The sequence below is a fragment of the Podarcis raffonei genome, chromosome 1, assembly GCF_027172205.1.
Source record: "Podarcis raffonei isolate rPodRaf1 chromosome 1, rPodRaf1.pri, whole genome shotgun sequence".
Lineage (NCBI taxonomy): Eukaryota > Metazoa > Chordata > Lepidosauria > Squamata > Lacertidae > Podarcis > Podarcis raffonei.
In genome coordinates this window covers 49920464-49948051 of record NC_070602.1, presented here as the reverse complement: position 1 = coordinate 49948051, position 27588 = coordinate 49920464, and the positions used below count along the sequence as shown (strand labels likewise).

The window sequence follows — 27588 nt, the reverse complement described above, 5'->3', positions numbered from 1 at the left end:
AGAGAGTGGGGCCCGAAGCTATAGCTTGTTTAGGTTATACGTAAACATAAGGCCGCGGGGAGAGCTACTTCTCGGTGCAGCTGCAGGCCATTTCGTGGCGCCTCCTTCCGGCGAGAGGAAAGAGAAAGCGCCCAGCCGAGGGAGGCTGCCTGCTCGCCTGCCAGCCACACGGTTCCCAATCCGAAGCCACGCCTGAACCCGGCTAATTTCCCGCGTAAAGCTCTTCTCGGCTCCCTCCCTCCTTCCTTCCTCTATACCCCCCCAATCAGGTTATGAAACCGGCGAGGAGGCGGCTCCTTCTTCCCGCGCCTTTTGTCCATCCCCTCCTCAGCCGGGGCGGCCTCGTTAGCAAGGAGCGTGCGGTCAAGGGAGTTCAGGTGAGGGGCGCCCTTGGCTACCGCTTCCCCTTTGCACCCCTTGCAACTTGTGGCGGAGGCTTCCGCGCTCGGGAGGCGCTTTCCCCCCTCGGAGGATACACAGCCCTCCCCTTCGCTTGCAGTCCCTGCTTCTCCCTATCCGACGCCAAGGACCTCCTTCTTTGCTTCAGGCTCCGCCTTGCTGCCCCCAACCTTATTTCAAAGTCCCCTCAAGCTCGAAAGGCGGTGGGCTTTTTTCGTTTTGGTCCAGGGTGAGGAGGGCGGGCGGTTCTACTTAGGCAGCCTTGTACTATTTGGCCCGCCTCTGGTATGCTAATAATATTGAACTTACATAAAACTGAAAGTTGTTTCACGTGCTGTATTTGAAGGAGAGAGAGAGGAGGAGCATCCCCCCTGCAGTATTTGCTTTTAGGTGGTTTCTTGAATTTTTCCCTCCCTTTTCTGATCATTGCACTTAGCTATTGTTACTGGTGAAAATATTTTGTGTGTTAAGATCAGTGGTGTAGTATTTCAGGGTTGCAGGGGTCAAAGACCCGTTATTTTTTTTCCTGCAGGAAGGTTCCTGTCTCCAGCGTCCTAGAGCTGCCCAGTCAGCATGAAAGGGGAGCTTTATAGCCACTGAATAATGCCCCAAAGTATCATCATCATCATCATCATCATCATTGTTATTATTAAGGACACTGACAACACAAGGTGTTAAACAGGGATTTTGTTTTGAGGGTCTCATATTCAAATGCACACCGCCACACACTAGCTATGCCACAACTCCTTGTACTTAGCTATTTTGATAATAAACATGTGGTAAAATAAATTGCTTTGTCATTAAATATCATATGGCCATTTGGAAACTATTATAAATGTATTTGGAAAGAGCAGGAAGTGGCATAATTTGTCTAGCAACCATTGGCTACATTTGCTTCCAGTGCCTTTTGAATACAGGTGGACCCAGGACCACTAACAGATAAGTAAAAGGGGTAGAATTTGGGGCCCAAAGACCAGCAGAAAACCCCTTCCCAATTTTTCACTTTCCTTTTTTATAAAAAAGTAAATCACTTGGCCATTTCTGAAGAAAGGGCACAAAACATGGAGGTAGCTTCAATGCTTTGGCACTCCGCAGGCAGCATCATTGTTAAGGACTGTCCCTAAGCAATCAGAGGAATGAATGTTGACCTCCTCCTCCCCACTTGGGACTTGGGATAAGCCTCTCAGAGCAGCAGGGGAAAAAACAGGAGAAGCTGGATTGAGGATACTGGAGTATGTTTGTCAAAGTGCTTTCGCTATTTCTCATTATTTCACCCCCCAGACATGTTGCCTTTACAGAATAAATATAGTCAGTTCGTTTTGGTATGTTTTATTCTGAATTAGGGTAAATGAGGTTTTATTCCTGTTGAGAATAATTGATATATATGAACGCAGTCCCACCCCACTCTGATTTTTCATCTCCCTCTGCTTACAACCACTACCGGTCTGCTTCTCATTACTGGGCTGTTGTTTATTTACCCTAGCATTTGGCATCTGAGATGTGTGTGTGTTTCAAATTACCAACCTTTTCCTGTGACTATTTGTTTGACCTGTTTTTAACACTGAATTTTAAATTGTTGTAACCCACCCTGGAAGCTGTTGATGAAAGGCAGGTAATAAATTTAATAATAATTCAAAAAAATAAATTGTGAAATGCAACTGTAGAATAATTAAACACCTTATGACTGCTTCAAGTTAAAATATCTATAGACTGTACACAAGAATATTATTTTATTGAGGTCGATTGAATAGTTTAACTGTGTGCTGCATAATGAAGTACTTTATCTGTTCTGAATCTCTGTCTTGTCTGGATTAAGCTTCAGTCTGTTTTGCCCTCATCCAGTCAATTACTAACATCTGATGCTTCAGAGATTGAACAACTTCAATTATGGCAATTTCATGGCAATTCTTTGTTTTCTGATATTCCTTGCTCTTATCCTCTTAAGATTAAGGGAAGGGAGAAGAATACCTACACAGTACTAAGCGAGCAATCCTTAGTTTCTGGGAAGAAATTAAATTGACTGAGGGGGTTGTTGGATCCTGCAGAAAGGAAAGTCAGTGTGGTGTAGTGGTTAAGAGCGGTGGACTCATAATCTGGTGAACCGGGTTCGCTTTCCTGCTCCTCCACATGCAGCTGCTGGGTGACCTTGGGCTAGTCACACTTCTCTGAAGTCTCTCAGCCTCACTCACCTCACAGAGTGTTTGTTGTGGGGGAGGAAGGGAAAGGAGATTGTTAGTCGCTTTGAGACTCCTTGGGGTAGTGATAAAGTAGGATATCAAATCCAAACTCCTCCTCCTCTTCTTCTAGGGCTGGGAAAAGGTTTGTTAGCAGTGAGGGAGGGCCCCAAGGGCCCCAAAATTGATAGCCTAGGATTATTTGTCGCTCCCTGACTTCCGCAGGAGTTCTCTGTAAGGGGGCAGTCCCATATCCACTTACCTGGGAGTAAAGCTCATGAATGTGTTGTGAAAAGGGTTAATGTCCTGATCTGGAGCAAAGGTCTAGTTTAATAAAATTATTTCCCAGTGTAGTGCAAGTAAAATGCTAGTCTTTCTAGAGACAGGGATTTTGAGAGGTATAGAAATGCAATTTTCAGTCTGTAGTGGAAGTTAATGCTATGCTGATCCCATGTAAGGGGCAAAATTGATGGCATTGTAGGGTATATCTGAAGGCTCATGAGGCTTCAACCTGAAGCGAAGTGGTCTTGGTCCTGGGACCTCCTCAGAACTTTTGCATGCTATCTAGAGTTCCCTGATGGAAGAAAACTGGGATATAAATGTAAAAAGACAATGCATAATAAGAAAGTATTGGTGAGGATTTATGAAATTGTGGGGCTTGAAATCTCATGTTACATTTGCTGTTTACTTCCATTTTAAGCTACTTTAAAAATGTATGCTACTTTTCGTAAGAATCTAAAGAGTTCTTTTATAACTATATCCCCCACTCTGTTGGTCTTTTTCAGTGATTTACCAGAATGGCCCCTGGGAAGCAGTCAAGGGACAAGAAACTGCAAAAGTCTCCTGAGTGTCCATCAGAAAAAGAGGCGAAAACAACTGGGAAAAGGAAGCGAGACACCAGAGAGCTGGAAAATGAGCCATTTGCAAATAAATTACTTGTGAAAAAAGCCCCCAAGATTCTGGAGAAAATGGGTAAAGGCCTTAAAACATACATTTCTCATATGTGTCAATGTAATGCTAATGCAATTTGATTCTGTTGGTATTGTTTGTTCTGATAGTTGCTATTGCTAACAGACCATGGGTACATGTAATTTGATCTCTTCATATTTAATCTTTTCCCCTGTCATTTTTTCTGCAATCCTTTTGCTTCTCTCTAGGCCAAAATAGTAATAATGAAATCAGCTCTAAATGCAGCTTGTTTTGGTGGTTTGCCTCTTAACTAACAAAGGTAATTTAATCCCCACATAGTAAAATTGGGAGATTTTTAAAAGTTTGCTTTGTACAGCAGTGTGAAGCAGAAATCAAATTCTTTGTCGCTTCATGTGGGGCTGCTCAGTTGTAACACTTTTTGAGTTAATGTTCTGGTAATTATTTAATTTGGTCCTGCAAACTTCATTATATTTCAGATATATGCATGTTTTACAATTGCATTCCTGCTATTTGGAATTTACCACTGGGCCCTGAGTCGTGTGCTCCAGGGTCAGAGAAATGAATGGTGCTTCAATGCTGGAAGGAGAAGCTGTTCCTTTCCATACAACAGTGAATGAATGGTTTACACTCCCTTTCCTTATTTGAACTAGTAATGCATTGATGTGAACACAAAGACAAGTACAGGAACATTTGGTCAACTTTCCTTGAGACTTATTTATCCCATTCAGCAGTCCAGTATATTTTGCCTTCCTAATTTATCTGGTAAAAGCACTTTAATCTATCTTTTCCATATCTCCCTTTATGGACCTATTTTTACTCTTCACTTAGTTTTTGTTTGAATGTTATTTTGCGAGTATTGTTCAAAAAACTGCACTGGCTTTAAAAAGAAGATGAAGCTTTGTACAACCCGAAAAACGTTAGAAAATAAAGCCTCTTAAAGAAATAATCTTCATGATATAAGCAGGTCCAAATATAACTCTCTGTGTTAAAAGTCTTTTGACATTAGAAGGCTCTCAATAGTGCAGATAAGGCTAGAAGTGTAAAAGCACTGCACATATGCATGTTCAAAATGGGGCTGTCCTGCTCTCACTAGATTCTTTAGGGAACAGGGTTAGGGTTAAGGCAATACTGACAGGAGCAAAAGCAGAAGTGGTATCCAAGGTTATGGTCCAAGTAATCGGGGCCTAAAACAAGAAGTCTAGTAAGAGGCAAGCTCGGGATAGTCTGAGGTCATCTTCAAGTTTAATCCATGGGCAAACAAAGGCATGGCAGGTGACAGGTCTGAGGTCAGGCTTAGGCTAGTCAGTCAGCCAAATCTGTCACAGTTCTGGTACAAAGGCATTGTTCCAGCAGTTCTTCCAGCCAAGCATGGGGGGTTTTTTGAGCTGGAAGTGCTGGACTCACACTCTAAATCCAGATGACTCCTATCAGCTGCCTTCATCCAGAAGTCTCATTGGCCCCTATGGAGTGCTTGTCTGCAGTCAGGCCCTTCTAATGAGGTGAATCTTGTCTAGCATTTGAGGTACCATCTCTCCTCCAGGCTCAGGACTTGTGCACACGAACCCCAGAGGCTGAACTCACTTGTGGTGTGGATGGCCTCACCTCAGCCTGAGTTTGATCCCAGGCTTGTAGTAGTGCTGGGGAGTACAGGTTGTCCTCTGATGAGGAGTCTCCCAGCTGAGGAATGACAGAGACCCAATACTGTATGTGGCAATAATGAGACTGCATCTTTTGAAATCTGGGTCTGCCCCATTCATGTGGTGGAAAGGGCCAGTAGAGTGTGGGAATTTTTAAACCCTTTTCAGGCACTCTCATGCTCCATGTTTAAAGCAGAGCTTTCCAAACTTTCCATGTTGGTGACACACTTTTTAGACATGCATCATTTTGCAACACAGTAATTCAGTTTTACTAGGAAACCAGAGTTTAAACTACCCCGTTTCCAGCCCCGGGAAGAGTGCAGGAAGTGTTCACGCGATACACCTACAAAGTGCACACTACGGTGTCACAGCACACAGTTTGGAAATCTCTGGTTTAAAGTAAGACTGACTATAAGAAAAGTACTTGCCAGGGATGGGGGAGTGCTCAATACCTCTGTTTGTGCCCCCTTTTAGTAGCAGCCCCACTGCTTTGCATATGAATGTAGAAGATCTATATTTTAAACAGCAAGTATGCTGCTGTGACATAGAGATTTACCAGGCCAGTTAAAATCAGGGGGGAGTTTTGCTGTTATTTGAATGGGGGTTGCATCCTTAATATTTTCTCCTTTTGGTTGACTAAGGAAACACTTTTGTTTTATTATGGACCCTTCCTTGCAAAAATACATGTTTCAAGAGTTTCATTTGATCTGCTTCTACCTCATGATGAGGACTGTTGACGTCTTGACTCCTAAGAAATTGCAATATGCCGTATTCCTTTGCTTTGGGGGTGATTAGATATGTTGCAGTCAGATTCTGTGTTGCTGTAGATGTCTCTGGTAATTAAACACAAAACACAGAACCAATGTTCGAAAACAAATCCCAAGCTGAGTTGCTCAGCAAAATTCTCCCTGGACAACAGTGTTTTTAGACTTTTCCATGAAGAGTCAGCAGGTTTGTTTGTTGAGAACAGCCTGCCAATAGCTCTGCACATTTTCTGTAGACTACAGAACAAACCTGGAATATTCTGTTTCTGCAGGAACTCCAGGGGGCTTGGCTGGGGTTTATATTCTCATTCTTTTGGAAGTATCTGGAATATTGTGCTTTTATCCTAAACTGGGCCAATATTTATTTTCTTCCACTGTGCTTTAAGAATGATGTCTCCAGCTACCTTACTTTTTAGCTCATTTTTAACCTGGTAGAGCTATACTGACTCCTAACCTATTTCAGTTCAGAAAGGGGGCAAAATACAGCCTCTGTGGTTTTTCCAGGCCTGTTGCAGCCATTGTTATTTCCTTGCATAGTCTTCTCACTGCCCTGTTTTTTCTTTTGCTTAACACCCAGCCAGCTGAAGAGTTTGAGTAGCTCAGAAACTTGAAGCACTCAATATTATATGCCTACCTAACCAGTGGTTGCCCATGTTTGCTGCCCCTAATCTAGTGTAAAGTAAAGGTAAAGGCACCCCGACCATTAGGTCCAGTTGCGGATGACTCTGGGGTTGCGGCGCTCATCTTACTCTATAGGCTGAGGGAGCCGGCATCTGTCCACGGACAGCTTCCGGGTCATGTGGCCAGCATGACTAAGCCGCTTCTGGCGAACCAGAGCAGTGCACGGAAACACCATTTACCTTCCCGCCAGAGCGGTACCTATTTATCTACTTGCACTGGTATGCTTTTGAACTGCTAGGTTGGCAGGAGCTGGGACCGAACAACGGGAGCTCACCCCGTCGCGGAGATTCATTTTTTTAAAAAATATTTTTATTAAACAGTTTTTATAGTCACACAAACAAAACATAACAACGACAAATACATAAACAAACAATAACAGAAACAAAACAAAAAACAAGTATCATTTCATATCCTAATTTCTTAAACCTTTCTTCCTCGACTTCCTCATGCCTCCCTTTTCTGTATTCCAAATTCTGATCAATTACTCAGCAAATCTTCCCTTATTTTACTTTAAATTTAAGCTAGTCTTCCTTATTCTCCTTGTCTTAACCATTGCTAATAGTAACCATTTACTTTCCAGTCCAACATCATTCTAACTTTCATTAATTTTGTAGTATTTCTTTAAATAGTCCTTAAACTTTTTCCATTCTTCTTCCGCTGCTTCTCTTCCCTGGTTTCGGATTCTGCTCGTCATTTCTGCCAAGCCCATGTAGTCAATCACCTTCATCTGCCATTCTTCCAGTGTGGGTAGATCTTGTGTCTTCCAGTACTTCGCAATAAGTATTCTAGCTGCTGTTGTAGCATACATAAAAAAAGTTATATCCGTCTTTAACACCCCTTGGCCGTCGCGGGGATTCAAACCACCGACTTTCCGATTGGCAAGCCCTAGGCTCTGTGGTTTAGACCTCAGTGCCACCCGCTGTGTAGTGGTTGCCAAAGTCTGCTGCTCCTAGTCTAGTTTAGTGAGAGTTAGCCTGCAATGCTATTCATACTTAACCTGAGAATAAGCCTCATTGAACTCAGTGGAGTACTTTGCATGTAGTAGTTTAGCATTCAATGTGTAAGAAGCTGGAATGAGTCCAACCCAAACTTGGGCTTGTATACTCCCTACCTTCTTCAACGTGTCCAGCAAGAGACTTCAGCAGTGTTTTATTTTGCTTTCACAGAATCCTGGCTTGTTATTACAATTAAACCAGAGACTGCAGTTTAAAATAGGCTCTGGTTAATTTAACAAGCCAGCCTTATAACTCATGATTTGAAGTGGCTTGTTTTGAAAACTGACTAGAATTTGTTTTAAAGTATGTTTTTTGTTTCGTTGCACCTGGCTCCAGTTTGGGGTATGTGTCCATTTTTATTTTATTTTTTTTAAACCTGAAATCTGTCCTAAATGAGCATGTAAGTAGGTAGTAATATAACTTTTGCTGTTGTCTGGCAGGAGAAGCTTTCCATGGATCCATGGTCAGAAAAACAGGGGTGTTCTTCAATCAGCGAGAAACACAGAAGAACATTGTCCATTATCTACATCAGAATATGCTGGGTGGTGCTATTGGGACACAGCTCAGAAAGGTAGGTGTTTTTCCTTACAAACTGGCTGAACACCTGAGGTTCCTGCAGTTTCTATTCCTATCTAAATGCATACTCTGCATAGTAGTGTGGAGGAGAAAAGAGTTGCAGTTCTGTTATTATTGACTGTTTGACCCATGTTTATGTTCCCTCCTCCATAGTATGCATAATACAGCCATGTGCAGATTTTTCCTTTTTTAAAATCCACCTGACTGCATGACACTCTGGTTGCATTTGCACATAATGCTAAATGATGGTTTAGCTAGAATGAGCTTGAGAAAGACTGACTCTCCATCCTCCTCCTCCTGTGCAATTGGGAGAGGGATACTGGCAGAGTATATTGGCTTAGCATTATTTTTGAACCAGGAATCCTGGTTTAAAACAAAACTATAGTAAGTTTCATAACAAGTCAACTCGAAACCATGGATTATGAAGCTGGCCTGTTTTGATAGGCTAACTGGAGTTTCTATAAAAACTCCAATTGTTTACAATGTTTACAATTGTTGGTCCAATTGTAACTAAGCTGGGATTCTTTAAAAGCTAAAGTAAATTCTGCTGATTTAGCCATGTGTGACTGTAGTGCTTTGCTCAGGCTCATAGCATTAAGGTTATAATGAGATGCAACGCTAAACCTTGGCTATCTACAAACTTTTCCTTTGCTCCACCACATCAAATGTAAGCCTTTAATTATGGAAATACATAGTACCATTTCTTTTCACTCTTGCCTCTGTATGGACAGGATAATAATTTCTCATTGTCATGTTGCCCATCTTCTCACCATATTCCTTTTCCCTTATCATTTCTGGAGAAAACCAGTTGGGGAGGGGAACAATTTAAAGTAGAAAAACGAGCAGGTAAAGAGTTCCACAGCTCCTCTTGTTGTACCTCTGGTGAAGCTTGCATCATCTAGATGCAGAAATGCATGTTGACAACATTATGACATAGAATCATAGAATCATAGAGTTGGAAGAGACCACAAGGGCCATCGAGTCCAACCCCCTGCCAAGCAGGAAACACCATCAGAGCACTCCTGACATATGGTTGTCAAGCCTTTGCTTAAAGACCTCCAAAGAAGGAGACTCCACCACACTCCTTGGCAGCAAATTCCACTGTCGAACAGCTCTTACTGTCAGGAAGTTCTTCCTAATGTTTAGGTGGAATCTTCTTTCTTGTAGTTTGGATCCATTGCTCCGTGTCCGCTTCTCTGGAGCAGCAGAAAACAACCTTTCTCCCTCCTCTATGTGACATCCTTTTATATATTTGAACATGGCTATCATATCACCCCTTAACCTCCTCTTCTCCAGGCTAAACATGCCCAGCTCCCTTAGCCGTTCCTCATAAGGCATCGTTTCCAGGCCTTTGACCATTTTGGTTGCCCTCCTCTGGACACGTTCCAGTTTGTCAGTGTCCTTCTTGAACTGTGGTGCCCAAAACTGGACACAGTACTCCAGGTGAGGTCTGACCAGAGCAGAATACAGTGGCACTATTACTTCCCTTGATCTAGATGCTATACTCCTATTGATGCAGCCCAGAATTGCATTGGCTTTTTTAGCTGCCGCGTCACACTGTTGGCTCATGTCTAGTTTGTGGTCAACCAAGACTCCTAGATCCTTTTCACATCTAGTGCTCTCAAGCCAGGTGTCACCCATCTTGTATTTGTGCCTCTCATTTTTTTTGCCCAAGTGCAATACTTTACATTTCTCCCTGTTAAAATTCATCTTGTTTGTTTTGGCCCAGTTCTCTAATCTGTCAAGGTCGTTTTGAAGTGTGATCCTGTCCTCTGGGGTGTTAGCCACCCCTCCCAGTTTGGTGTCATCTGCAAATTTGATCAGGATGCCCTTGAGTCCATCATCCAAGTCGTTGATAAAGATGTTGAATAAGACCGGGCCCAAGACAGAACCCTGTGGCACCCCACTAGTCACTCTTTTCCAGGATGAAGAGGAACCATTGATGAGCACCCTTTGGGTTCGGTCAGTCAGCCAGTTACAAATCCACTGAGTGGTAGCATAGTCAAGACCGCATTTTACCAGCTTCTTTACAAGAATATCATGGGGCACCTTGTCAAATGCCTTGCTGAAATCAAGGTAGGCTACATCCACTGCGTTCCCTTCATCTACCAGGCTTGTAATTCTGTCAAAAAACGAGATCAGGTTAGTCTGACATGACTTATTTTTCAGAAATCCATGCTGACTATTGGTGATCACAGCATTCCTTTCTAGGTGCTCACAGACTGTTTGCTTAATGATCTGCTCCAGAATCTTCCCTGGTATTGATGTCAGACTGACTGGGCGGTAATTATTTGGGTCCTCTCTTTCCCCCTTTTTGAAAATAGGGACAACATTTGCCCTCCAGTCTTCCGGGACTTCGCCTGTTCTCCAGGAATTCTCAAAGATGACTGCCAGTGGTTCTGAAATCACATCTGCCAGTTCTCTTAATACTCTTGGATGCAGTTCATCTGGCCCTGGAGACTTGAATACATCTAGACTAGCCAAGTATTCTTGTACTATCTCCTTAGTTATTCTGGGCTGTGTTTCCTCTGCTGAATCCTTTGCTCCAAATTCTTCAGGTCGGGCATTGTTTTCTTTATCGGAGAAGACTCAGGCAAAGAAGGCATTGAGGAGTTCAGCCCTTTCTGTGTCTCCTGTTTGCATTTCACCATCTTCTCCTCTGAGTGACCCCACTGTTTCTTTGTTCTTCCTTTTGCTACGAACATACCCATAAAAGCCTTTTTTGTTGCTTTTAACCTCTCTAGCAAGCCTGAGTTCATTCTGTGCTTTAGCTTTTCTGACTTTGTGTCTACACGTGCTGGCTATTTGTTTGAATTCCTCTTTGGTAGTTTCCTCCCTTTTCCATTTTTTGTACACATCCTTTTTTAATCTTAACTCAGTTAAAAGTTCTTTAGATAGCCACCCTGGCTTCTTTAGGCACCTTCCATCATTATGACATCAGCTGATTGACAGCTCATTGACTCACCTATCAAAGTTAGCCTGCAGGGTGTGGAGAGATGAAGATCTGGCCAAAAAGCTTCCTGATCCACACCTGATCTAGAGGTTGTTTTCTGTTAAAAAAGAAAATTAGAGGGAAGATACATATGGATGCATGTAGTGTAGTATGGTCCACAGTTGAACCTGTTAGCAGTATACAGTAGTTGGAAGAGTAGCACAGACTTGAGTATATGGGAATTGTAGGGCTTATCTCTCTCTCTCTCTCTCTCTCTCTCTCTCTCTCTCTCTCTCTCTCATTGTCTTTGTAACAGTGTCTTCAGGTGCCCTTTGTACGTTCCCTCTATTCGTACCGCCTGTTCCGCACAGCAAGTCCCTTTGACAGGAGGGTTACATGCTTGGAATGGCACCCAACGCACCCCAGCACAGTTGCTGTGGGCTCCAAAGGTGGAGACATCATCCTTTGGGACTATGAAATGCTTAATAAAAGCTGCTTCATAAAAGGGGTAAGTCATTGTGAAGATCGAATGCAGTGTCTATGCAAGCTCTGTGTTAGAGCAGTATGTAGATTAATGATGAAGGCTTCTAGTTAGAACTCTATTGCACTGGAGAAATCTGTGTTGTAATTTCCCAGCTTTCTATTCAAGGGAATGATCTGGCTACACATTTGAGTTAGATAATTTTTACTCTAAAATAGAAAATACATAATGTATTTGGAGAGGTTTTTTATTTGTTTTAACTCTTTACTTCAGCTTCATGCTTTGTTAGATGTGAAAGTACTTCATTGAGTTGAAGGAATGAGGTCCCTGCAAATTAAATAATATTTTTCATCGGCCTTGCTTTGAATTGTTAATAATGCCTTGGCAAAATACACTTGTGTTTATCTGTGGAGTGAACTTCATCTTTTTTAAAGGTTGAGCAAACCCAGAGGAAGAAAATAGCTTCCTTGAGAATTCCAAGTCTTCTCCAAGGATACTGAGCTGCTATGATTTGTATATCTGTCTGTATTCAGGCAAAGATTTTTAAAATAATATCGTCTCAGACATTCCAAAGAAAAGCTCACAAAAGCATAAGACTAATACTCTGGGCAGAAACATGACATTGGACTTTCGTTTGCACCTTTATCAAACAAAAATAAGGGCGAGTATTATGGCAACAATGAATATGGAAGTTTCAGAGTTCCCAAGCTGTTGTTTATCATCCAGAACAGCTTTCCAGGTATCACCTCCATGTTGCATTTTATCCCCTCAAATCTTCACAAGAAGGTAATAATTCAACCCCCAAATTGAGCTCCTGAAACTCTTCATATATAGTACCCCCTCCCTCCATTGGGACATTACTTGTCTGCAGTCTTATCCTTTATCCCTTTCCCTACTCCCACCACTAGTACCCTTAGGTTCAGTCCTTTAGCAACTGTTCACAGAACAACCCATTCTTGTAAAGAGGTTGAGTAGGTGACTTTCAACAGTTTAGTTCATGGTGGCAACCCTGAGAAGAAGCTGAGCCAAACCACTCAAGATGTAGATGGTGCCAGGAGTTCTGCAGGCTTGCTTTTCAACATGGCAGTTATTTAACAGAAATGGTATTGCCAGAGGAAACTTCTCCTCTATGAGGATATTTGTTCAGCTTGGCTAATGCCACTTAAAGATGAATGCTGCCTTGTACTGGTGTTAGATGAGATAACAAGAGGGACTTTCCTTCTTCCTCATCTCTGAGTGGCTTTCTGTTTTTATTCATCCCATTCATTATAGATGAGAACTGGAGGGGCCATCACAGGAATGAAGTTTAACCCTTTTAACCCTAGTGAGCTGTACACATCATCAGTTGCTGGAACTACTGCCCTGCAGGATTTTAATGGAAATACAATTCGAGTCTTCACCAGTACCGACAACTGGGAGTAAGATGTGATAAAAGTTTTTCCCTCCTCTCACTGCTTCTAGTATTAGAAGGCAACAAAACAGAGGAAGTGGTGTAATTTCGGCATGGGTCGGCCCTCACCCTGGTCTTACCAGAGTTATCCACTCAGAATGTGAATGATTTGCTCTTCTTGAATTGCTACTATTTGCTTTAATCATGTACTTTATCTTTTAGCCCCTTGAAACTGGGCCTTAAGGCAGGTTACATAAGTAAAAAAAAAACAATGTGGAGGAAAACAGTGTACAATTTGATATCGCTATGGAAAACATAGTGAATCATTTTGCAGAAGCCTATCTCTTTGCCTAAAGGGTTCTTTCTAATTTGGCAGAGATATATTTCCCAAATATGCATCAGATTGAATTTATGGCCTTAAATGTGCATGATCTGTCTGTAAATGTGACATATACCCGAGCAATAACAAACATACTGTAATGAATAGATAGATAAAGAGCCATAACAGAACAAATTAGTGTTGGAAATGTGGTAGGAGATTGGTAGTTTGGGAACTCCCCTGTGCACGTGACAAAGGAGTGGAAATTATTTTATTGTGTTCCTAAGCTTATTTTGAATTATATTTACAAATGAAACATACACATTCAGTATTATAATTTACATTTATTCTGGGCACCAGTGTTTCGGATTATGAGCAAACACAAAAAGGAGCCTTGTAGCACCTTTAAGTGTTGCATCTATTAAGCATCCATCTAAGCACCTATTAAGAGGTGCATCTGATGAAGTGGGCTCTTCACAAACGTTCTTGCCACAATAAGTCTGTTGAATCTTGTGGCATACAACTGTGTTGCCAGCTGTGAATAAGTGATGCTGTTAACAGAGATCTCTGTAGGCTGCTTTTCATTTTGACACTTGAGGAAAGCCCTCAATGACAATAGGCTGAGATACATTAGGATTTCTTTTCTTCTTCTTTTTTCATCCTTATTTTGTCAGCATCTTGTGATACCATATCCCTTATTTTTGGGTTCATTTGAATGCTTACCAGTTTCACATTTTTTGTTCTTAAGCTATCTTAGGATCTCTTGAAACTTCATTGAGCACTTTATTTGATGTTACTTTGTCCTGATACTGATATTAACACCAGCTTTGGGAAGAATGTGTGAATAAACTTTTATCTGTGTCGACCTGAATGTAGGTTTGGTTGCATGAGTGTTTTATTTTACTCCCAATTCAGGCATCAGGAACCTGATTCTCACAGTAGTTATCTGAAGCATATATCAGAAGCAAAACAGACACATGCTTGGATATCCTCGTGTAATATTTTTATACCTCCACAGATGGAGGTCCTTGTGTAAAGGAATAAATGTGACATAAGTTCTTGTGTGAAGTCTTCACATTTTGATGCAGCAAAGCGAAGATTGATGGAATTAGATTAGTTTTCCTCTACGCTATGGAATCTCCAGAAGCTCCAATGGGTGTTGAGAAGTAAAATAAACAATGCACTGGATGCAGCTGCAGAGAAGTTGTGAACGAATACCTTCCTAGAAATATATAATGGACAATTTCAGTGCTGAGGTTCAATAGGATGGAATAGTGTTCCAATTTATTCTTGGTTTTTCAATTGTGTGGAGGGACATCAAGTTGCGGTTGCCACATTCACATCCTTTAGTTGGAACAAGAGGAACCTTAATGTAGCTGAAGGGAACTTTTTAATATGTGAGAAGTTGCCTGGCTTTATCATAAAGGTGCAGAACTTATTTGCGTTTTCTATACACAGTTGGGAATATTTAGTTCTATACTTGTTTAAAGACGGAGGGTGTGTGTCATGACTTGAGACATAATGTTATATGTTGTCCTTAGAATTATCCTAGCTCTGCAAAGTTCTTTGTTTGCTCTATGTTTAAATAGGTACTGGAAGTGTTAAAGAATGTAAGAGTAGAAAGTCAATATTAATAGTTCCGCAAGAAGGAGCTTGATAAACCAGTCTACTAGCACACAGATGGCTTAATGTTTCTCTCTTAGTTTTTTTTAAATTGCTTGGTGCTTTTGAAGAGGATATTGTCAACATTTTTGAAGTGGAACTTCTGAAAGAAATTTGCATGCAACATCTGAGAAGTTAACTAGTTCAGAGCTAGTACTGTACAAGGTGCAATGTTCAGTATTAAGTAGGTAGGTGTGAATTCACCTAGAGCCTGAACTCAGTGCATCTCTGCCAGGTTGTGCTGACTGCCTATTCCCATCCTTCCGCAGTAACTTAGGCATATTCCTCTCCTCTTCCCATCTATGTTCCAGAAAGGCCCAGGAGACTCTCTTGGAGGCATGAAATTCAGCCCATTGGAGTCGGCAAATCTTTATGTGGCTTCAGGGGATGGTACCCTTAGTCTACAGCACCTTGAGGGCCGACCAGCGCAAGTGATCTCCCACACCCCAGTCTGTGACCATGAATTCCATGATGTTTGGTGAGGAGTGAGAAGGGCAGTGTCATCGTTCAGCTCATAATTTTCCTTTACCCTTCCTTTGAATGTGCCAGGACAGATTATTAGCATTTGCTTGGGCTGTTTCCCCGGGCCTATTGGAGGCAATACATTTCTGATCATGTGGATTGGAATATGATTACTGTTGTGCATAATAGCAAATGGAAGTAGTTTTTCGTGGGCATGAGCACTTGAGTAATGTTTTACTTGATGGAGTGTTGAGTAGGATCCTGGAAATCCCTCTTTCCTTGGGTGCAGAGCATACCCTATATAGCACACCTGATACGTAGAGAAGGCAAACAACTTTTTCAGTAGGAATTCTACAAACAGCAGCACTCTAACCATGTCACGTATGCTCAAAAAGAGTGAATAAGACAGGTTCTGGGGTTTTATCTTTACACTGCCTATTGTCCCGAACTGAGCGAGTGTGACTGAGCATCAGAGCCAATAAGGTCTGCTTTCATATAGCAGGCATGTTTATCAGCTGCATGTCTCCCATTAAAACAAAGTAATACAGGAAGGGAAACTTTTTGAAGATATAAATTGCACCTCATGTTTGGGAGTTAGTATTGGGAGGTAGAGTGCGATATGCTCAAAGAAAGAGGAACGTATAGAATTCTAATGCTTTAGATCTGGGTTTCTTTTTCAAGCATTCTGGAGGTTCACTGGAAGGCATGTGAAAGATAAGAAGCAATCTCATCTGCCACAGAAAGTGTGACTCTCACACTTGCAGGGCAAACCCTACCATTGGGCAGAATATGTTGGCAGATGTTTTAGGGCAGTAGTAGAAGCCCCTTGCTCTACTTTCTGAGCCCCTCAACTATTTCCCTATAAGAGCAGTGTGTGCCACAAGGTCTGCCTTCTGCCCCCATTTCCTGCTCCCTAAGCTAACCTGTTGCTCTGAAGTGTGGTAGATGCTGTCTCACCCCCAGTGCTGAAATAAGAGTCATCTGCCATTCTGCTCAGCTTCTGTATCCATGGAATGGGAGTGTGTGTGTGATGGTGGTAAGCCATCTTGACCTATACTTCAGGCAGTGAAGTGTCTTGGGCTAGCTTTGGGTTCCTGTGTTTCACAACTTCCAAACTTATCTACCCCTTTTCCAACACTTAAAATTAGCGTTCATTTCAAATACTTAGAACTGATGTGATACACATTATGAATTTTTTAAAGAGTGTGCTTGGTCTTTCCAAGTGATGCCTGTTGGCTTTGTTACACTACTTGATAAATAATCCAACACTGATCCCACATCAGAATGCCACTAGGGTTCAGTTCAGCTCAGCTGTGATTCCATTATTTATATAAATACTGTTTGTGCATTCTGCTAAGAACAGAGAACCACCTTAGTTATACATGTAGGGGGTGAACATGCTGAATTTGTACTTCTTTCTTTTTTAGTTTCTGGTACTGCAGTGTTGATGTATCTGCAACTTGCCGGACTGTGGCGACAGGTGATAATGTGGGCAACGTAGTTCTGCTCAGTACTGAGGGCGAAAAGGTTAGTGTGCCCCTCCTCTTTGCCTTACAGCCTGCTTTGATCAGACATACATAGGTTTTTGGTATTTTTAACACCTGCCTAATGTTACCCTGACTTAGAATATATATCATGGATGATTTTGGACTCCTATCAGCCCCAACCAGCAAGGCCAATGATCAAGGATTATGGGAGTTGTAGTATTACAACATCTGGAGAACCACAGGTTTCCTTTACTGCAGAGATCATATTCCCCAGGAGGAGAACCTGGAAGTTCCTTATTTAGATCAATCTTTGATCTCCGGTAGAGTTTTGGAATTGTCTTTATTAGGCTCATTTAGAATACAAGCATATATTCTCCTGTCTTCCATATCATTATTATTATTTTTTTAAAAAGAGGTTTTACCATCTCCTAGAAAAGTATGTTTGATGTCTAAATCTCTTGCTCTGTAGTTGTAATGCATTTTGGCTTTTGTTTTATCCACTGCAGGTATGGAACCTGAAACTGCACAAAAAGAAAGTGACTCACGTGGAATTCAATTCTCACTGTGATTGGCTCTTAGCTACAGCCTCTGTGGATCAGACAGTAAAGATCTGGGATCTGAGAAACATTAAGGACAAGTCAAGTTCTCTTCATGTACTTCCACATGATAAACCCGTTAATGCAGGTAAGATAGCAAAGTGGCTCATGGCTTATACTCTGCCACCTAACCATTCTTGGCTTGTGCGTGCTTCAGCTCAGTGCCACATGCCTTTGTCTTTCCACCTTTCATTCACTGTACCAACTGTTGGCCTTGTAAAGGTCAATGCCAGTCCTGCTACCTCACAAGATTGTTTGGATAAAATGAGATACAACCACATTATAAGGTGCCCTCAAACCTTGGCATAAGTTGTGAAGGAAATTGGAAGATGTGTGGGGACACTAGTCCTAATCATGTCATAGTTTCACATGTCTTGTCAAAAAGAGGAAATGTGTGTCTATACAGGGTGTGTCTATAGACTTGCTAAAATTTAAATCAAAGTTTTAATAGAAATGTTAGCCCCACAAGATAAAAACAACAACAGAAAATAATGGAGGTGGTGGCTTAGTTATTATTTTCCATGTTAAAAAAAATGCAACACTTGTATAACATAGATAAAATCTTATTCTTAATGTCTGAATTGTGTTCATAAATAAAGGGTAATAAGAATTGTTTACCATCTCTTAAATGCACATCTTTCAGCCAAATTCCAAATCATAGTAATAATTTCCCTATCCTTCAGCATAGGAGGTCTTTGATTAGGCCATTTACTTGCAATCAGTATTTGGGCATCTGAAAACAGATTCCAAATAAAACTTGAGATGTTTAGGCCACACTATGTATTTCAAATATCCAAGTACAATATTCAAGATTTATTTTAAATGTTACTTCAAAATCACTGAATTCTAAACCAGTCCCTGCCTCCCCAAATTCTGCAATTGTGATTTCACATTTTTAGTTTGTGAATCTTGCAAGTCTTGTTTAAAAAGTGTGTGGTAAAGCTAAAAATGAAGTCAGTGTGAATTTATTTAAGTCCAAGGAAACTGAATTTAGAGACACCAATAACCTACTGAAATCAGTGGTACTTAAGGATTTATGCAGATAGTTTGGTTGATTTTGGTGGAAATTCAGCATTTTGTTCTTAGATAAGATTGCTTGTTACATTCTAGTTATGTCTATAACTGGTGCTGTTTAGGACATATTCAAATGTTGCTCTTGTCTGTTTTAGAAGAGACCATCACTCAACAATTACACATTTATTATAATTCTTCTAAAGGACTAATAATAATAATAATAAGCATAGTGAGATAGTAATCATAGCTGCAAATATAATATATAAATATAATATTTCATTGGTAATTTATTTTGTTATTGGCCACAATACATTTATACATATTCCTGTTTTCTCCCCCTCCTCCCCAGCTTATTTCAGCCCAACGGATGGGGCTAAGCTACTGAGTACTGACCAGTACAATGAAATCCGGGTCTATTCCTCTTCTGATTGGTCCAAACCCCAGCATTTGATTTCACATCCCCATCGGCAGTTCCAGCACCTTACACCTATCAAGGTGAAGAAATAGGAGTGTTGACCTGGGAGCATGGCCCATTTGATGCAGAGAGCAGAGAGTTAAGAAGAAAAGCATCCTACAACTCCTGTATGGAAAATTGCTGGGAGCCTTATGGACAGGATCTTTCTATATGTATAGATTCAAGAGTAGGATATTGAGGAGAGTGGTTCATTCTGCTTCTGATTATGGATCTATATAAATAAGCATTCCAGTATACAACCTTAGACTGGAATCTACAGTGACAACAGGCCATTGTTGATGGCAGGGTTGGGCAGAAGGAATCCTAGGGCAGTGGCACCTAGTTGTAATCAGAACGTCTCCCTAGATTTGTACACAAGTTCCAAGTGGTAGGGTTAGTAAGAACCTATGGAAATTCTGTTGCTACATTATGATGCCTTGAAAGGTCTGCAGTTTGTTTGCTCCCATGTGAAGGGTACGAGCTGAATCTGAATGACCCACAGAATGCCAGCACTTGATAAGATTGTTGTTGTCATCGTCATCCTAGTCCTCTGTAACACGTATCAGTTTAGCACTGACCTTGCTTAACCACCTCTTCTTTATTTTAGGCGACATGGCATCCTCGCTATGACCTCATTGTGGTGGGTCGTTACCCAGACCCTAGGTTCCCAAGCTACACAGTGGGCGAGCTGAGAACCATTGACATATTTGATGGAAACAGTGGGGAGATGGTTTGCCAGCTGCACGATCCAAATGCATCTGGAATTATCTCGGTAAGTGTAGATAGCATGTCCAAAGACCGACTGTGCCCCCACCCCAAAAAAGTGGGGTTAGGGAAATAATTATGTCTTTTCTTATGTGGTGCAACTGATTGATGGGTTTGCTTGTGACAAACGTTTGCCTCCAATACAGGGCTTCTCCTTAAGAATAGCTCACACAGCTATTTTTTAAGGACAGACATATTCACAGCAGGAGTTCACTTGGGTGGGGAGAACCTGTGTTACCACTTTTTGGTAGGACCACTAGTGCCTAATGGAGAGAAATCCTCTGAAACCTGGACTGCCCTATTGTACTGGATGTGGCCAGGGCTTCACACATTTTAGCTTGCCTTGGTAGCCAGCATCTGTGGTTCCCATTATTCTGACCTTCCTCTGTGTCTCATTTCTGACCCCATGTTGCACCTGGGAGATCTTTGGAGGCTTCTTGCTGCTACTGAATCATCCAAAGCATGGTGTAAGGTCAGAGATGAGACCCCTTCCCCACCCCGGAGTTTTCTGTACATGTGGGATGACTTAGGTATGGTCAGTCGGTGGAGACCCTTAATCTCAGGGTGGTGGGTTCAAGCCCTACGTTGGGCAAAAGATTCCTGCATTGCAGGGGCTTGGAACAGATGACCCTGGTGGTCCCTTCCAACTCTACAATTCTATGATTGTGTGTCTATGCATTTGATGTGTATCTCTTGACCAGCAAGAAGTGTGAGAGCTGTCAGAGTTTCTACATTGTGTGGAGACCTCAGGGAGGAAGAGGCACCTTCCACTGCAGGAATCGGTTTTTTGTTGTTGCCACTGATGAATGTGTTTGTGAACTGTAGCAGAGACATTTGTATTTCCTTTCCTTTTTTTAGGTTTTCTTAGCTTTTTTTTAAAAGAGCTGCTGAACTAGCCATTTCCAGTGTTGCAAATTCCAGCCTTTCCACTGAATGCCTGGACAGACTACTGTAATAGCCCCACCCTTTCCTCCAGAGGCATGCCTTTCGTTTCCTAAACTCCAGAAATGAGGAGATGCACAGCTGTCTCCAAACTTCAATAAACAAAGTTCATGTCAATTCATTTGGTGTGTGGGCTGTGGGAAATAATACCTGAGTTGTTTATTTCCACACCAGATGTTCAGAATTGAAATCAGAGCCCTGGTTTGTTTGTTTTTAAATCTATCTTAATTGTGCGCCCATGCAGTTTCTGAGGCAGAGGTTCATTTCCATTCTTGTGGTGGAAGAAATGTTTTATCTCCTGTTGCCAGAGCTGCCTCTTCCTAAGCCAGATTTCATGAGAGCCGCTCACTGAGGCTCCTGGTTAGATCCCTCAGTTAATTTTCTGCAGGAGGCTTTTAAAAATCTTTTTATTCCTTTGCTTCTTGTCACCATACGCATCTCGTGATAACGTAGGTGGGGGATGGCGGAGAGACCTGCTATTCAAAGCTCTGCTGATTTGTGCAAAACTCTTTCCACATCCAGCGCTGGGCATTTCTCTGTCCAGAATGTTCTGGTTTTTTATTTGATTGAAGATGTTAAGTGAACAACCGACACTGTTACAATGCATTATTGTGTTTACATTTGCAGCTCAATAAGTTCAACCCTATGGGAGACACACTGGCTTCTGGAATGGGTGAGTGGTTGGTTTAGTCTTACACATTTGATAATGGACCACTGTTCTCACCAGATAAAAACAATCAGGCACTCTCCAGATAAAAGCATGCTGACAATGGGGTGGGATTTTGTGGCTATACCTATAACACTTTCTAGATGTTCATTTGGGACATTTTTATCCTACCTTTCCTCAACAACTACAAAAGTTGTATTTTAAGATGGTTTACATACACAGAAGAATGGGTGGTACTTTAACAATAAAAGCACAAGAGAGAGTGGTGCTGAACCCGTCCCATGCCTTACCTTCCAGCCACCTTCTTGGCTCTGTTACCAGAAGCGAGCCAGAAACAGAGAAAATTTGAGGTTGAGGAAAGTTCATCACCCCATTCCTGTGGGATCCTCTTGCTGCTAAAGATACCAGTCGCTGCTTAGCATGTGAACGGGCCAGTTTTGTGTCTTTCCATATGCAATCTCTTGCTGTCACAGTCACACCTACCATATTTTTCCATGTATAAGATGCCCTCATGTATAAGACGATCCCTATTTTTTTTAACCCAAAATTAAGAAATTAAGTTGTTTAGCTTTTTTGGGGGGTGGGGGAGGTCACTTCTGCCAATCACACACCCACCTGCCCGCCACTGCTGATCACTTGCTGCAGTCATTGCCGATCGCACACTTCACCGCAGCCGCCAATTGTCTGCCCGTTCGCAGCCGCCAACAGCCCACCCGCCCACTTGCCGTAGCCGCCAATTGCCTACCCGCCTCGCCACAGCCACCGATTGCCTTCCCAATTGCTGCAGCTAATCGCCAGCAGGCCTTGCCACAACCACCAATCACTGCTGCCAATCTCCTGTTTGCTGCTGCCATTCATCACCTGTCCCCCCTCTGCATTCATTATCCGTGTATAAGATGACACCCAATTTTTGCCTATTTTTTTTTTAAACAAAAAGCATCGTCTTATACACGGAAAAATATGGTACCTTGACCCTTGACTACTTTGTTCTTTTCTTTAGCTTAGAAATGATAGGGTGGAACAGTCTATTGAAAGGAGGGTACTGCTGCCATCTATTGGCCTTTTAGGCAGTAATGCAAAAGACAGAAGGCCCAGAATAAATTAACCTTGGCAGTTATATGGATTCTTTATGTAAATTTACCTAGCACCTGGGACAAATAAACATTTTAGCAGTACCAGTATACCAGTGCCTTTGTCTGTTACACTGTACCAAGGATTGTGGACTGAACCTGTACATTTTTGCTAGTTTCCAGCAGTCTGCTTCATATCTTAAGTGGACCCTTCCTTGCTTGGAGGTAATTTGGCAACATCATAAAGGCATGCAAGAGAGCAAGGGACAGGGGAGAACACCAGGTGATAAGTAAATGGCGTATCAGGATTCCTTGGCAAGAAGAAAGGAGGCGTGGGGGGAGTCTTGGGTGGGAGGCAGCAACCTGAGTGACAGGCAGATTGCTGTTAGGAGCAGTAAATCTGTGTGCTTAATGGGTTGCAGTTAGTTTTGTTATTTTCTACGATTCAGTCAGGCTATAGCTTCATTGTCTTCTGGTGTTTTTGCAGTACGTTTTTAGCTGAGTGCACAGTGTGATTGGTGATGATGACTAGTGACTGAGTGGGAGATATTGTGGGAGTTAGTGTGTGCATTGTGTGTGTGAGCGGGTGGATGTGTGAGAATAGAATGGAATGAGTGATACTGAATGAGCAGCAGATGTATGATTTGAGTAGATGTAAGACAGAATTCGGATGTAATGTGTGTGTGTCATTGAGATGGATGCTGTATATTGAGAGTCAAGGAAGAGGGAAGGGATCATTGACTCTTAAGATGCTTTTATAATTTGCCACTTTGTGTTTGTTTTGGGGGATTTTATTGTATTGTATTTTAATGTTGTTTCTCAGTTTCCTTGTTTGCTCTCTCTCGCTCTTGCTCTCCATATATATACTACACATAATTGCAGGGGCGCATACACACACACACACAATTTTATAAACCACTAAGAAACTGTCTTAAGTGTTAAAGAGGTTTATAATGTGTTAAGAGGTGTTTGAAAATATGAAATAAAAAAAATACTCAGGCATAGCTGTCTAACTTAAAGGTACTGTTAAGTGTTGGGAAAGATGAATTACTGATATACCTGATTATTAGCTACTGCTTTGGATGCTGTTCCTGTAATGAGACTTTGTAGATCTAACATCAAAAGCCAATTGCTCCATTAAACTTCAGTAGCTGGGAAGTAAGCAGGTCTGGCAGACAATGTCTGAGCTCTTGGATGTATCATCATCATCATTTAAAATATGTACTTGGGTAACAATAGTACATACAGAGTCTCTGTTTTCAAGTCAGATATTTCTTATTACAGGTCAGCCACATTCAGATTGAGACATTACTGTTACAGGCAGTATGGGTTTGGCGGGAAAGAAAGTGGGAAGAGAGATGGGGGAAAGAGGAGAGATAGTAAAGTTTCATTCTTTTGCATAGTATATAAGCAAAGCGTTTGTGTCAGCGAGAGCCAGCGTGGTGTAGTGGTTAAGAGCGGTGGACTCGTAGGGACTTCCGGGTTGGCGCCATCGTCTAATGGCGGATTCCCTCCGAGCTCCGGAGGGAATCTGCTCAACAGGGGTCGGGTCCTGCCGCGCCGGCGACGCGGGGACCCTTAGAAACCACAGGCGCTGAAGCCTGTGGACCTGGTGACTCGGTGGGCACCATTTGCGCGCCCCCCCCAACCCGCAAAGAAGCCTTTTTAAAGGCTTCGGAACGGGGGACGGAGGGAGGTGTGGTGCTGAGAGTTCGACTGCTTCCCCTGCTGAGTGAAGCCGCATGCCATGGATGGAGAGCGCTAACTTCTTCTTTTGAACTTTTGGATCAAAAGTAACGACCCGTGAGTAACACGGTAATTGGACTTAAAAGGGAAATTTATTTCTGGGAATTCGGCAAGATCGGGCAAGGTGCTAAAAAGGAAGTCAACCTACCCGCCTTGTAAACATCGTAAAGCAAGGATTTTATTACTAAGGTTGTGTGAATGTCTTTTTTGTGTGTGGAAAAGAGCAATTAACTTTATATTGGGCCAATTTAAGTGACTGTGCTGGAGGATAAGAGAACGGAATTTACCCCTCCCCCAAAACCCGGGAGCGATCGGGGAGAGAGCCTATGGAAGAGGTTTATAGATTTTGACAGCTGTCAAATTAGCTGTCAAAGTTGGAAAAAAAAGGAGAACTGTGTCTTTGCTGGTCACATTTGATACAATTTGGTAACAAATTGTTAAAAATAAAGAAGAAAAGGTTAATTTGTTATTAAGTAACTAGAATCCCTCTAGAGGGGGTCCAGGACATTACAAAAATGGCTGTAAGTGGAAAAATACTGGCTGAACTGGAAAAGACCTTCCGTCTTTTGGGAAACCTACAGGAGCAGACAAATGTTTTGACTATGAATGTAATAACAATGAAGGGAACAGTAAACAAAATTGCTGAACTTGGAAAGGATATGATTCAAGCTCCTGCAGATGAACAGGGAAGTGTTGTAGCTGATCCAAAAAACCTTATAGCCAAACAGGAGAAAGAGTCTGAGTCATTTGAGATGCCATTTAAAGAACATGAGAAAGAAGGAGGCGCTGGGATGTTGCAGATCGCTAAAGAGAGCCAGAGGCCTGTTAAGCTGGAAATAATTGAAAATAAGAACATGACGTTGAAAGTTTGGTTGGAAGTGAAGAATGGAAATTGGAGAGATCTCCTCTTATGGGGATCTGAAGACATATGGAATATAAATATGGCCAATACAGAATTTGGAGCCTTTGGGACATTTGGACTTATGAGAAGTAAGAAACAAGATTTTGGCTCCATTGTTAAATATGGAGGTCTGGCTGGAAGAAATACGGACTTTACTGGAACAGAGCCTCTTCGAGATTCGGAATTTAAAATAAAGGACTATCAAGAAAACCGGCAGAGAAAAATTGAGAGAGGGTCAAGTGCCTCGGATGTGAGATCGCCAGGCTGATTCTGGATGGACTGATGGACTTTGGTTGGGGATCGAAACCGGGAAAGGGGGTGGTAGGGCTTCGGGAATCCAAAGGGTGTAAAAATATGATTTTGTTTTAATTAAGTTGGTTTTTGCCACTAACATAAAAATGGGGAATTTGGGGAGAGATTTGGGGCCGACCTTAGCAAAAGATTATCAAAAATAAGTGTTGGTGTATAAAGACTGAGATTTTTAAGTTTAAATAGGTTTATTAAATTGATGGAGGAATTTAGGAGAAGTATGTTAAGAATAAGTTTTGAAATATAATGATAGAGGTTTAGAAGTTAAAATTTGTTTAAGTTAATTGAATTAGAGGAAATAAGGTAAAGTGGGGGGGATAAAAATTGCTGAGCTAAAAATTGGAATTGGAATACAAGAAGGGCAGGTGTGGGGAAGTCAAGGAAATTGGGTATGGAATGTAATTAAGGTAAACTTTTTTAACTGCTGTTTTTTCTTCTTCTTTTCTTTTTTCTTTCTTTCTTCTTTTCTTTTCTGTTTTCTTTTGTACTCTTTTTTGAAAATTGTAATAAACATTTAAATAATAAAAAAAAAAGAGCGGTGGACTCGTAATCTGGGGAACCGGGTTTGATTCCCCGCTCCTCCACATGCAGCTGCTGGGTGACCTTGGGCCAGTCACACTTCTCTGAAGTCTCTCAGCCCCACTCACCTCACAGAGTGTTTGTTGTGGGGAAGGGAAAGGAGAATGTTAGCCGCTTTGAGACTCCTTCGGGTAGTGATAAAGCAGGATATCAAATCCAAACTCCTCTTCTTCTTCTTCTTCATCATGTGAATGATTCCTTTATTTTTGCTGGCGATGGTCAGAGCTCTTAGAATGTACTCTTTATTTTGCTTTCTAAAGCAGAATTCCTAAAAATGTCACTTTTTCTGGCAGGTTTTAATATTCTGGTCTGGAGTCGGGAGGAAATGGTAACCCAGAATCAGGAGTGTCTCATGCAGTCCATGACAGAGCAGGGAATGAGATGCAGACGCTTATCTCGACTGGGGACACCGAAACAAAGACAATCAACCACAGGAGCAAGCAAACTTAAAACTAAACTATTTAGTTTTGAATTAGAGAGCACCAAAACAAAGGGCAAAGAGCATAAATTACAAGAGAAGAAGAGAGGAAAATATTCAGAGGACTGATCAGGCAAGCATATGTGGTGTTCATTTAGAGCAAAGCCTGTGCTGGCATGGTAGGTAATGGTGGCTTCAGAGAGAAGCAAGCCCTTACCCTAACCCAGCTTCTCTGGATCATGGATGTTATGTTCCTGGATCACGGATGGTATGTTTCAAAATCCTTTATTAAGAGCAAAGAATGGGTCCACGCTCAATACTCACATGCATTTGACCCAGTTAAAGGAGCACCATATTTGTGCACACTTGCAGATTTTTAACTGTCTGGGACATGGCACAGTGCAGTGAACTGGGCTATGCTGACAGTTCAGTTTGCATTTTCAGAACACACTATTTCCCCTTCCAGTGTATTGAGCAACCTGGGTTTGTCTTCCCATGCCAGTTCAAAATGTGAGAATTTCCCTTCTCAAGGGTTCTTTCCCAGCACTGCTTCCTCAAAACAGATACGTTGTGAGGCAACTGTTAAGCTAGAAGCATTTTCTTGATTGATAAACTGCTTGTGGCCTAGGTATAGAAGTACAGTCTTCGTGAAGAGGCTGTTTGAGACTAAGGCAGGTGGCTTGGGTTTTATATTGCAGCAGTTGCTATTGGGATTTTGTTTTGTTCACGTCATTTACAAAATTGTAATACATTCAATAAAGTTTTGTATGGAACATTTTTTGTTGTTGTAATGCCTGAGAAGCTGAACTGCTCTCTAAGGAAGTAGGCATATCCAAAGACCAGATATGAGGAGCTTTACAAACTTGATCCCAAATAAACTGAAGTTCTGTGCATAGAATGGATTATGCAAGTTTCAGTAACTTGCATAATTTTGCTTTCAAGAACCCCCCCTTTTGGTCCAGCTCTAAAACCTGCTCAGAGGAAGAAAGAATAAGAGTCCAGTCTTGATTTTCTCCACTTGGTTTTTAATGGGGGGGGGGGGAGGCTAAGAAAATTATCCAAGTGAATTACAAAGACAACAATCAGAGACTCAAACAATAAATCACAGAAACCTTTTATGCCCTCAATTTGTACCGAAGCAGACAACTTTAAAATTTGCCCCTCTGGCTTGCAGGAAATACATGTAATAGTAATCAACCCATTGTGCTGGACTTCATTTGGCTCTGTGTTTGCATCCT

General features: G+C 41.7%; 1 protein-coding gene across 3 annotated transcripts; it reads left to right on the top strand.

Moving 5' to 3' along the window:
- The first annotated feature begins 262 nt into the window (after positions 1-262).
- DDB2 (damage specific DNA binding protein 2) lies at positions 263-27123 on the top strand. 3 transcript variants are annotated; one of them, XM_053386545.1, is made up of 11 exons: positions 263-377; positions 3359-3545; positions 8021-8151; positions 11405-11596; positions 15252-15418; positions 16830-16929; positions 17396-17573; positions 18849-18994; positions 19561-19725; positions 21288-21333; positions 26226-27123. In XM_053386545.1, the coding sequence occupies exons 2-11, from the start codon at positions 3371-3373 to the stop codon at positions 26477-26479; spliced, it is 1554 nt and encodes a 517-aa protein (XP_053242520.1). In that variant the 5' UTR covers positions 263-377; positions 3359-3370; the 3' UTR covers positions 26480-27123. The 3 variants fall into 3 exon arrangements, with proteins under 3 accessions (XP_053242520.1, XP_053242537.1, XP_053242528.1); XM_053386562.1 differs by lacking the exon at positions 15252-15418 and adding an exon at positions 12842-12987; XM_053386553.1 differs by lacking the exon at positions 263-377 and adding an exon at positions 623-684.
- The last annotated feature ends 465 nt before the right edge of the window (positions 27124-27588 follow it).

What these genes read in the sequence shown, in the direction of transcription:
- DDB2 (XM_053386545.1), top strand. Translation starts at nt 3,371, where the DNA reads ATGGCCCCTGGGAAGCAGTCAAGGGACAAGAAACTGCAAAAGTCTCCT. An exon ending in ATGCATCTGGAATTATCTCG is followed by an intron (nt 19,726 to 21,287) that starts GTAAGTGTAGAT and finishes TTACATTTGCAG; the next exon opens with CTCAATAAGTTCAACCCTAT. An exon ending in CACACTGGCTTCTGGAATGG is followed by an intron (nt 21,334 to 26,225) that starts GTGAGTGGTTGG and finishes TTTTTCTGGCAG; the next exon opens with GTTTTAATATTCTGGTCTGG.